The sequence below is a fragment of the Notolabrus celidotus genome, chromosome 11, assembly GCF_009762535.1.
Source record: "Notolabrus celidotus isolate fNotCel1 chromosome 11, fNotCel1.pri, whole genome shotgun sequence".
NCBI classification, from domain to species: Eukaryota; Metazoa; Chordata; class Actinopteri; order Labriformes; family Labridae; genus Notolabrus; species Notolabrus celidotus.
Genome location: NC_048282.1, coordinates 30,639,355 through 30,651,063, shown reverse-complemented (window position 1 = coordinate 30,651,063; position 11,709 = coordinate 30,639,355). Strand labels below are relative to the sequence as shown.

At 41.6% G+C, this 11,709-nt stretch overlaps 1 protein-coding gene across 1 annotated transcript; it reads right to left on the bottom strand.

Annotated features, from left to right (window-relative positions):
• Positions 1–1,251: 1,251 nt before the first annotated feature.
• On the bottom strand, positions 1,252–11,191 carry pou6f1 (POU class 6 homeobox 1). The gene is given in 11 exon segments (XM_034696626.1): positions 1,252–3,461; positions 5,199–5,367; positions 5,449–5,584; positions 5,723–6,109; positions 6,662–6,790; positions 6,900–7,144; positions 7,598–7,823; positions 8,418–8,548; positions 8,693–8,882; positions 10,624–10,641; positions 10,643–11,191. Coding segments are annotated over 11 exon segments (2,067 nt in total). The 5' UTR covers positions 10,733–11,191; the 3' UTR covers positions 1,252–3,115.
• Between the last annotated feature and the right edge of the window lie 518 nt (positions 11,192–11,709).

The window sequence follows — 11,709 nt, the reverse complement described above, 5'->3', positions numbered from 1 at the left end:
GGTGCAGAACGTTTGAACTCACTACCGCCAACAGCCGCTTGTGGACGTTACTACAGGAAGTTCAGAGGAGGAGTTACTTGATACGGAAGCCCTGAACGGACACACATCCATATATATTATGGAGGCCAATGATTCTCAAATGGGGGCACGTGGGAGTACTGCAAGGGATAAGTGACAAATGTAAAAAATTAAATTAAATTAAAAAAAGTTCCATCAAAAAAAAAAAAAAAAAGGATTAAAAAAAACTTTATCAACAGCATTTAATTTGTATTTCAATGCAACATCAAAAAGGGCACTACAATTTCCAAATTAAGCAAATTCATTCAATAAATATATTATTTGCAAAACGGCTTGGACCAGACGGCTTCCCCTCCCCAGGGTGGGGTTGGTTGTAAATGGGAAGACATAAGAAGAGGAAAAGAAATGCACTAAAAAAAAGGAAATGTGTTTTAACTCTTGTAACTGTGATACAACTTGATGCTTCTTGTTTGACAGAAATAAATTGGTGTGCTCCTTGGGCCATCAAAGGTACTAGCTGCCTCAATCTTTACTCATTTCTGAAAATATTGCACTACAAAAGCATAGAATTTGTGTCATCTTTCATTTCAATGTTATTGTGACACTGTAAAACCACATGCATACATTTATTCATGCTATTTTCCCATATAATTTCCTGATTTTTTTCTCGGCCATACAAGGGGGTACTTGGCTGAGATTGTTTTTGAAAAGGGTTACAAGTTTGAGAACCCCTGATCTAGGCTACATCTTTCCAGTGATAGAAATATGTTCTTTTCTCGAGATCTTGACTTACTTTTCACATTATCTCCAGATAACAAATATATTTTCCCTTGATTGCAAGTCATTATTGGTTGTTTTCTCGAGATCTCGTCTTATTTCTTTTTTCCAGTATTTCTGGATAACAAGATTTTTTCTAATGATAAAGGGATCATCCTTTTTAATGATAATCAAGCTAGAAAATAAAACCGGTCTTTATAATAGGTCAGACCTCGACAAGTCAGGCTTCTTCTCTCATGAAGAAAATAAATAAAGCCTTTCTATCTCAAGAAAACAACAAAAATTTACTTTGCATATAAAAATTAGTATATAAAATGTATAGATACGCGTTTGCTGTGAGCAGTTAGAGTGGATCATTTACACATCAATCATTTAAAATGTGTTTCTCATGGAATAAATTGTCACTTTCAACTACAGCTAGTGTGAGGGTTGTAAATAAATCAGCACACAACAATATAGAGTGATTAATAAAGATGGTTTATTTTATTTATCTGACATAAAAAGACAAAAAGCATCCAACTTTTGTTTCTCCCTTCTCCGTCAAAGACCACAACTTCTGTGCTTTGCTGGCATAAGATATCTTATCTTACTATTATAATTTAGCTACTTATTTGTGTAGTGATAAATTATTTCATTAAATAATATGATAAATTGTCATTCCACATGTTGAAATGATAGTTTGCAATATTAGTGATTTTAAAGGTAAGGTTTACTGCATGTCCACTGCAATAAAGGGCTGGTGTCGTCTGAAAGGCATGCCCTATAAATGATCAACTCAAAGAATGTGATCAGTGTCTGAATTTATCTTTGATCTGCATTGCATCTGCATATAAACTACATTATGATAACTGATGGGTGCAGCTTTTTAATTTGATGATTGCAATGTGTCAGTACTGCTTCCATTTTTTAACAAAGCTGCTTTCTGTTTAAGATCTTTAAAACACAGAAATTCAAATCCCTCATACAAAAATGAAACCATCCACTGAGCATAAACCTTTCGCTTCCTTTTCATTTCCCTTCTGTTACTGGCGTGCAAAGACGACTTGCACTATTGGCAAAGATAGAGAAAACTGTTGTTGTATTAGTATTACAGAAATGAACTTCAAACTGCACATGCAAGCACTCTGATCACTCACTCAGATCAAAAGTCCAACATAAAATCATATCACATCATTACAAACCATAAACCACAGAACCCCTTCAATAGCTGCACAGTTAGTTTGTTAAATTCAGTAAAACGATATGACTGATATGAGGCTCAGAAACATACAGAAAGAGTCCAGGGTTGATGCTTGAAGGCAACCGGGGACAGTTTCATGTTGACTTAATCAAAGTTACAATGAAAAATCCAGAAGAAGCATTTTGAAGCAATTTAGGGAAAAGTTACAACGGTTAAAAAAATACTCTCAGAGTATTATTAGCACATTATATGTTTCATCCACACATACAGTACGTGTATTTGCAAGATCAGTACTCACAAATGAAACCACTGATATAAAAACACTAGTAAAAGTCTACAGCTGTGGCATCATGAACAAAAGCAGAAGCTTCATCTGTACTTTGAAAGAACCTGTTAACCATGGAACAACACATACCTCCCAGATGGATACCCAACACTGTAACACATTTCGTTACATCCCATTTTAAGCTCATCTTTGTGATTATCATTCAGAAATATCAAAATGATGATTGTCCCCAAAGTGTTGCCGTCAGTCAATAGATATTTAAATAATGCTGATGTTCCTCAGGCAAATGATTCTGTTAAAAAAAGGTTACAGGCTATTGTTTAATTGTATTCCATAGATTATTATGTGTATATGTATGCAAAGCTGCTCAAGCAGTACAAATACTACATGAATACAAAATAAATAAGCTGCTGAAAACATCCATGTTGGCAAAAGCATATTATTCAAAAATTATAATGTCAGCCATTGTTCCAAAGTGTCAGATATGTGATTGAAATCAATGTGACTCAATGACCTGCCACTCCATTTAGAGTAGTGTCTTACAAAACCACTTGTATAAAAATCCACTGTTCTTAAATATAACGTGTTTTCACTGTATCTGAGAAGAGGGTCATGCAGTTTCACTCAGCACCCACCACACATACATTTTCTTTACATCTTGAAAAAACAACTTCCTTTAGTTCTCTTTCATTACACATAAATTATGCTTATTTTCCTTCATTTTCTTAAAAAGTTAATATTCTTGTGGTTAGTCTTTTATTTACAACACAATCTGAATCTCTGTGGTTTTATCAAATGTTCATCTTCCCAAAAACGACAACAGACCAGTGGTGAAACCTCCCAGAACGAGGTCACTACTGAACCTGGAAGACGTTGATCTTGCTCGTGTTTTTTAGCGTCTGTCGTCGGTTACAGAACCAAACTCGTACAACCTCCCTGTCGTAGTTCAGCTCTCTGGCTATTTCTGTAATCTCTTGGCCTGTTGGCAACGCGTTCTTCTCAAAGTACGAGTTTAGAACTTCTATCGCCTGCGGCGTGAAACTCGTGCGCCGCTTGCGTTTTTTGGATGGTTCACCGCCGACAAACTCCATCAGATTCTGCTGGCCTTTCTGGTTCCAGTGCTCAGCTTCAGCCAGCCACTTCTCTAACACTGGCTTCAGCTTCTGAGCACTCTTTGGGGTGATATCCAGCTTCTCAAACCTGCAGCACAAAACAAAGTCTGGTCAAAAACATTTAATGAGAACTAACACTGCTCAAATGGTTTCCCCCTTTCCATTCACAGTGGACCCCATTGACGGGACATTGATTAAAAGTATTAATATTTCAGGCACTAGTCCTTTAAAGTTATATTTTTTGGCCTTTTTGGCCTTTATTTGATAGGACAGCTGAAGAGAGACAGGAAACGTGGGGAGTAGAGAGTGGGGGAAGACATGCAGGAAACGGTTGACCAGCCGGGAATCGAGCCAGCGACCCCTGCAACGAGGACTGTGGCCTCTGTACGTGGGGCGCTTAGACCTCTAGGCCACCAGCGCCCCAGGCACTAGTCCTTTAAACTAGAATCAATCTAATGACAAATGTTGCAGTGTTTTACTTCACCTACTTACCTCTATATAAAGATGAATCAATTGCTCTTCATATTACACTCCCACTAGACGATCATGATATCAGAACTTTGATTCTATATACTCATAGACATATTATGAAGCTTAGGGATGGCTCAGGCTTGGACCAGCTCTTAGTTACGCTGCTATAGGTTTAGACTGCCGGGGGAACTGACACACTGGGCTCCCCACTTTAACTCTTCCTGTTACATTAAAGTTAGTAACCATAGACTTTTTGGGAGTCCCTGAGCTCCCTTGTGTTGTAAGTTCCTCTGAGTCGCTGCCATAGACGGTCAGCTGTTGTGGACGTTCCAGACTCCAGCAGCTACAACTACTACGAGCCATCTCACCACTATCTTCTCTCCAACCCCAACTCGGTTGAGGCAGAATGCTGTCTAACATGAGTCTGGTTCTGATCAAGGTTAATGCCTGTAACTTACTAAATGCTGATAAGTGATCTACTTCTGGTGGATTAAGATGAGATTACACTGAGTCTTACCCTGTCTTGATGTTAGGTCTTTGTTTATAATATAACATAGAGTACAGTCTAGACCTAATATAACATTTGTTGTGATTTGGCGCAATATAAATAAAGATTGATTGATTGATTACAATTTTCTCTAGGATATAGCTCATGCATGTTTACTCAAATACATACTGAGACTCTCGTGAAGCATACACATTTGTTTTCTTGCTGAGAGTAAACTGTGAGTGATAACTTAGCCTAGATTAGCAAACAGAAAGTAAACAATAGGGGACAGCTAGCCAAGGCTCCGCATGAAGGGAACTAAATCCACCTAGCAGCACTGCTTTGGTGCTTTTAATCAAAGTGCATCTAGCTGTGCCTCCTCTGAGAGGGCTGTATCTAAAGTAATGCTAAAAGGCTGCTTGCTACAGCTTCGTTTTTGATGGTCATGCATGTAAGGCTTAAACTTCTTAAAAATCATGTTAAGTTTTGCAAGTTTAACTGTTCTTGTAGTTTGAAATCACATTTGGTAAGCTGTTACTAAATCACTGGTATTTTTCTGAGAGGTGTAAATAAATTATCTTGACATAAACATGCTGATCAAATAATCTAGGGATTTGTACTTGCAGTGGGGTTCCACAGCAGTTACTGCACACAGATAATGAAAATACATGTTTGCAAAAGTGCATTCCCTCCATTAGTTTATATTTCTTATATGTGTGCATGCAGTTGAAGTCAGTGTTTGCACGTATCAAATGCATCATGTGTCATCGATGAATCTCTGATGTTCTATGGAAAGGGATATTTATTTACACTGATTATTACAGGTTTAAGCTTTTCTTTAAAAAGAGACAGAGAGGGGTAGATCACCTGCAAATGGCAGACTGGCTGTACGCCGGACCTTCCGTTGCAGTCAGAGCCTGCCCTACTTGTGTCTGAGTAAGCCCCAAGGACAGCCGACGGATCTTGAAATTCTTGGCAAACTCCCGAATTTCCTCCAGATTAATGCCCTCCTCGCCGCTCGCTACCTGCTGGGGTTCTAAAAGAGGGGAGAATCCGGTTAAAAATATCTACCTACTTAAAACTGAGCTATGTTTGGAAAAGGAGCAGGTGTACATACTGCTGACAAGCTGGCCCACTTTTGCTAGATCTCCACAGGTGATGGGTACAGTGGAGGAGAGTGTGGTGGCTGTCTTCAGCACAGACGGCTGCGGGGCGATTACAACTGGTGACTGAGTGACGGTCGTTGAAGAAGTCTGAGAACAAATAAATACTCTGAGATGTACCTGCACATGTACAGATGCTGGGTGCAGCTTTCTGATAACATTATGTCATTTTAGTCCTTCCTGAATTTAGAACAAACACTGATTATTAGACTAATTTGTGTCGTCTACCTGTGTGCTCGGCTTCGTGAGCGTTGGAGCAGCTGCAGCTTTGGGCATGACTGCAGCAGAAGTTGTGACCGCAGCAGATCCATTCCCCAACGTGGCGATGATCTGGCCTTGGGTGTTCAGAAGCAGCTGAGGGGTGACCGTCTGGAGCTGGAGGCCTTGGAGGCCTTGAAGACCTTGGAGGCCTTGGAGACCTTGGAGACCCTGGAGACCCTGGAGACCTTGGAGACCCTGGAGACCCTGGAGACCCTGGATTCCTTGGAGTCCCTGAAGCCCCTGAAGGCCCTGAAGCCCCTGAAGCCCCTGGATGCCCTGGAGGGGCAGGGTGGATGTTGCGGTGCCTCCAGCCAGGGATGCTGGGTTCACTAGCAGAGGAAGGGTTCCTATGACCTGTGGGGATTGTTTGCAGTTAAATTGATTTGACACCAAACAGAACATTTAGTGACCTGTGGTTAGACTGACTTTGCTTCTAGGCAAGAAGTTCACTCCGAGTATAATCATGTTTCTCAAGAATTGCTTTTGTTTGCAGTCTAACTCTAATGAGCTGCAATAATCATAAGATTGAGTAATGAAACTATTTGAGAGGACAAATCAGCTTCCACACGCTCCACTGACTTCAAACAGCAGGACTGAGTGATGTTAACTGGAGGCTCAGGGCTTTTATTCCCAACACAGAAACACAGCACAATAACATTTTAATAGTCCTAGGAGTAAACGTGATTGAACATCAAGTTAAGGTGTTATTAAAGCTTTCTCATTTTGCTATTAAATCTGCTCTGTGTTCTGTGTAGCCAGAGGACTTTCAGTGACTAATAACACACTTGTAGAAAGTCAACTGGATACCATTTCTTCTGTTTGAGTCTCATGTTCAAGACACTGCTAAATCCAAACTCATAAACATAATGTAATGCAGTACTTTATTTAGTATTTTCTGAAACCCACCTGACCCTGTGCATTAGTGATGATGTGGCTGGTGAGGCCGGCCATGTTGGACATGGCGCTGGTGAGGATGGGAGTGGAGGTGAGAGAGCTGAGGAACTGCGGCTGAGCTCCCAGGGACGCAGCGTTGATCTCAACAGAGAGACACAATATGTCAATATCAGGGAGTATAACATCACATCATGACATGCAAAGTACTGAAGTTATGAAAAGGCAGAAATCTCATATGCAGTGTTCTTACAATGGCAGGATTGATGGAGAGGCCCGCAGTCTGGAGTGCTGCCACGGATATGTTGGACTGAGACACAGTGGTGGAGGCTGATGTGGGCAGAGCAGCAGTGACCTGTGCGTTGGTCACTTGTGTTGGCTGAGACGTCACCTGCTGCACAGCCGCCTGCACAGGCTGGATGGACGCTGCTTGGTGCTGGAACATGGTCTGTGCGTTCGTGTGGAGCTGGGGCTGGACTGAGTTCAGGACTGTAGCAGCTGAGTAAAGATAAGAGGATATGTATGTGTCCATTTTGTGTGATTCACTGTGGGAAAACAGACATCTTATCAAAACTCTAGAGCCATGCTAGGAGCCTGATCACCATGCTTTTTTTAGCTCATAAAGTGAGGCTGATGATGATGGAAGGCAGATTATCTTTTCAAGGCATTTAGTCAGAAATCAAAGTATTATGTAGGCACTTTATGGGTAAGTGGCTTTAAGCACCAGATGAAAAGCTCCACAGTGAATACAATTGATCCTGAGCACCATATAAATTCCTTAGAATAACACAAACAGCCTGGCTAATCCAAAAAAGGTTGTTTTGTGACAACATTGGGAGTTCAACTGTGATTTGGCCAAAATCCATTCGAACCAATCCAGACACTAGAAGCCAAAAAGATGGTACACACACACACAGACACACACACACACACAGATGGTTGGTGTCTTACCTTGGAGGCCCGCAAAAGGCAGTTTAAGGAGGTTTCCAGCAGGGCTAGCTGCAGTCAGTCCTGGCAGAGTGGCAACATTAGTGGTTGGCAAGGTGAGAACAGCCAGACCACCCTGTCCACCGATGGAGCCCGCCATACTGAGGGGGATGAGCAGGGGCTGCCCCAGGGACCCCGTCTGAGCCATCATACCTGTCATCAGAGAGGCCAGACTTTCCTGAGTCAGCACCTTACGAGACAGGAAAAGAGATTCCATCAACATGTGGGACTGGCGTGAGAAGAGATAAGTGTTTCCTGGTTGTATTTTCATCTTATGTGAACTGGTATTCAGGTGTTTTTAAGAGATGTTAACAAACTAAATAGAAATACATTTTTTTACATTCCTACTCCATCTTTCTGCCCCACTTTTCAGGTTTTAAAACAGGTGATCTGTTTATTTTTCTTGTGTTACTTTGCACTGAGATTTCCTCAATTGCTGGAAATTATGTGCCCACAACTTCTACAGCCTCAGGCTCTGCATTTAGGTGTCAAACTTGTCCCATTATTCAAATTCACACTGCACCACAGACAATTGCCTCACTCAGTGACTACAGTAAATCATCTACAGTAGCCTGCAGGTGACAGTAGCTCCATTAATCCCTGTGACACATGCATTTTAGAGAAGAAATAATGTGAGCAGGATTAAATGCAAACAAGCTGCTCCTTATATTTCAGGAGGAGGTCAAGGAAAAGCTAATGTGACAAAAAAAACTATGAATTACAGCCGTCTTTCTCTGATAGTTTGAAGTATAAGTGTGTCTTCAGTGTATGCATGTGGTCGTACCTGGTGGCAGCCTTGAACAGCGATGGGCATGGTGGCCTGTGGCAGGGACACACTGACGGTGACAGCAGGAGTCAGCGTTTGACCAGCGTGAGCTGCAGCCTCTACAGACACCACCTGCTGCTCTTCCAGCACTACAGGAGCACATCCAGAGTTAGTTCTCTCTGACATTTGAAATGTCTTTTTTTACAGCTGCCGTTAACATTTCACAGCTACAGTGTCATTTGTGCATGAATAGCAAGTCCTCTGCTCTCCTTCATTTATCTTGAATGATTTACCTGCTGCCTCAGAGCTCTGGAGCGCAGCAGAGCTTTCCTGTGAGCTGCAAACCTCAGGTTTCTCTGCAGGATGAGCCACTCCCTCTTCAGCTTTGCCTTCACTCCTCCCATCAGGTAGTGATGACGGCTGAGGCGCATCGACTTCCACCTCTAGCACACGGATGGTCTCATGGCCGGACATCACAATGACCTGTTCAGAGGATAGCAGTAGAAGCTCAGATAACTCCATAACAAAATGAGCTGCCCAACTTTGGTTCATGGTATCGTCAGAATTGAGACTTCAGACTTATGTGAGACTGCAGCTGAATGCTCCTGTGGGGCTTCAACACAACCCATAATGAAATAAAGTAGTTCACCACTTTATCGATTCTCTCTTTTAAAACATGGAGTAGATGTCACTTTGACATAACCAATGATTTATGGTATGCATAATGAAGACCTAGAGGAGAGGCAGCGAGACAACATGGACAGGAGGGTAAAATGCAGAGAGACAATAGTCTGACCAATATATCAGCTGGACAATATTACTGAGGGTAAAGTTGGATTTCTTTTATAGAAACAGACGTTGTTTTTCTTTTGCTGCTTGTAAAAAGCTCATTCTAGCAACCTTTGTATCTGTGATTGACTATGGTGATGTTCTTTATATGCATGCTTCCTCAGCCTCTCTGAAAATGTTGGACTCGGTGTACCATGCTGCATTGTGGTTTCTGGTTTAGGATTCTGCACACATCACTGTATCTTGTATGAAAAGGTAGGCTTGTCTTCCTTACACAACAGAAGAATGGAGCATTGGCATGTCTTTCTTTATAAAGCTGTACTACAGGAGCTGCCGTCTTATTTATGCTCCTTATTGACTCCTAATGTTGTCAGTGGCTGTCATCTTCAGTCCCGTGGACAAGTTCTTTTTGTCATTCCTTGGACTCGCTCTGTCTTTGGTAAAAGTGCTTTTAATGTCTTTCCTCCCTCTTCTTTGTTTGAGCTTCAAGGTCACCTGAAACTGGATTCTTTAATTCAATTGGAGGTTTTTAAAACTAGGATAAGCTTGTGCACATGCTCTGAAATCCACTGCAACAGTTCAATATCTTTATATACTAGAGGTAGATACTGGAGCGAAACATTACAGAGTGGAGGAGTTTGCAGGCACTTGGGTTTGTCACAGAGATTCCAAAAGGAATGAAAAGATTTGCGGTTAACTCGCCTCTGTGCACATACTTAAGTGGAAAGAGGCCTGAGGCTTCTAACTTTGTGTTTACAGTTTATAATGACCTGGGCGAATAGACTGTTTAGTCATATAATTAACTTATTAACAGCAGCTTCATTCTCCATGCTCACTCTGTCCCTCTGATTCACTAACACACACCTGATCCTTCTGCTCTGCTGCATATGTAAGTCTGTACTTTTAGTTTTGGATCATTACGTTACACTGCCTTAACCACAGCAAGCCTTGTCTACAAGTAGATAAGCAGTTGTCTTGATGGGAACAGGAGTGAAACTTTTTCAAATGTAAGTTGTGTTATTTGTATAACTTTATAAAATGTACTGCTGATGAATACTGTCAGCAGAGCACACACATAGAGGCAAAGAGAAGAGGAGAGCGAGGCAGGAGGAGCTGCTGTGCAAGTGATGCAGGCTGACTGCGTGTGTGTGTGTGTGTGTGTGTGTGTGTGTGTGTGTGTGTGTGTGTGTGTGTGTGTGTGTGCAGAAGAGAAATGATAAGAGGCAAGTTGAGCAGACTGAAGTTGCACATAAAGAACTCTGATATAACTTAGAAGTTATAGCCTGCAGAGAGAACATAATATATAACCTATCACATTCATGTTTCTTTAATCGTGTGAAGGCCAAATCGTGGTTGTGATTAAACTTTGATTCATTGTGCAGCCTTATTGGTCAGACTTGAGAGACAATGCAGGAAGAGAGAGGAGGATGCATACCTGGTTGTCTTTGGCAGGGGAATTTCAAAGAGCAGGATTTAAATGGCTGTAAAAAGACTTCTGCAGTCAGACAGTGAATGGCTAAGGAGAACAGAGAAGCCGAGCACATGTTAGGACACAATGACAAAAAGAAACAAAAACAACACCAAAAAGAAGGAAACAAAAAATGAAAGGAGCACGACTACTCCAAAATAATGAGAAGAGCATCAGCCAACAAGCAGCTCAAGCAATGCCTTCGTCAAGCTCCCTTCAGTACATCCATGAAGAGCATTGCTTTAGTTTGCCGACTATTTCTAAACAGAGTTTTACTGCAGAGAGAGAAAACAACAACAATTCATTATCAAGGAAGGCAGTTTAAAAGTCGGTAAACTTCATAAGCATAGGGCAGCGTGTATTATTGTATGATACAACATAAACAAGGGTCCTGATCTGAATGAACATCTATATGGAAGTTAATCATTCCATCGTGAAATGGTATGTCAGCAAATGGGAGGGTGACAGAAGCAAAAACACTTGAAGACATGAGAACTGGAGGAGCCCAGAGTAGTTTTAGAGGGGAGAGGAAGCCTGTCGCTTTGCTTTGACTGACAGGTGAGGCTTACCTGCTCGTTGACAGTAAGTGGGGCATCTTTGGCAGGGAGATCCTGGGAGTTCATGGCTCTCTGCACCACCACAGTCACTGTGCTCCTGGCATTCTGGGACACAAACAGCCATTAGAGAAAAAATATGGCGGCTTTCAAAAAAACATGCTCTATGACATTAAAACAGTCCTGAAAAAACTACTACTCTGATACGGACGCACTGGACTCCAGAGGCAACAGCTACTACTACTCGTCACATCACCATCATCGCTCTCTCTCTCTCTCTTATTCTCCTCTATCCCTCCTTCCAACCCCAACTCAGTCAAGGCAGATGTCTGTCTAACATGAGTGGTTCTGCTATAGGTTTCTGCCTGTTAAAAGGAAGTGTTTCCTCACCGCTGTAACTTGCTAAATACTGCAAGGTGCAATGCTCATGGTGGACTAAGGTGGGATAAGACTGAGTCTTACCCTGTCTTGGTGTTGGGTCTCTGTTAATAAGTTAATA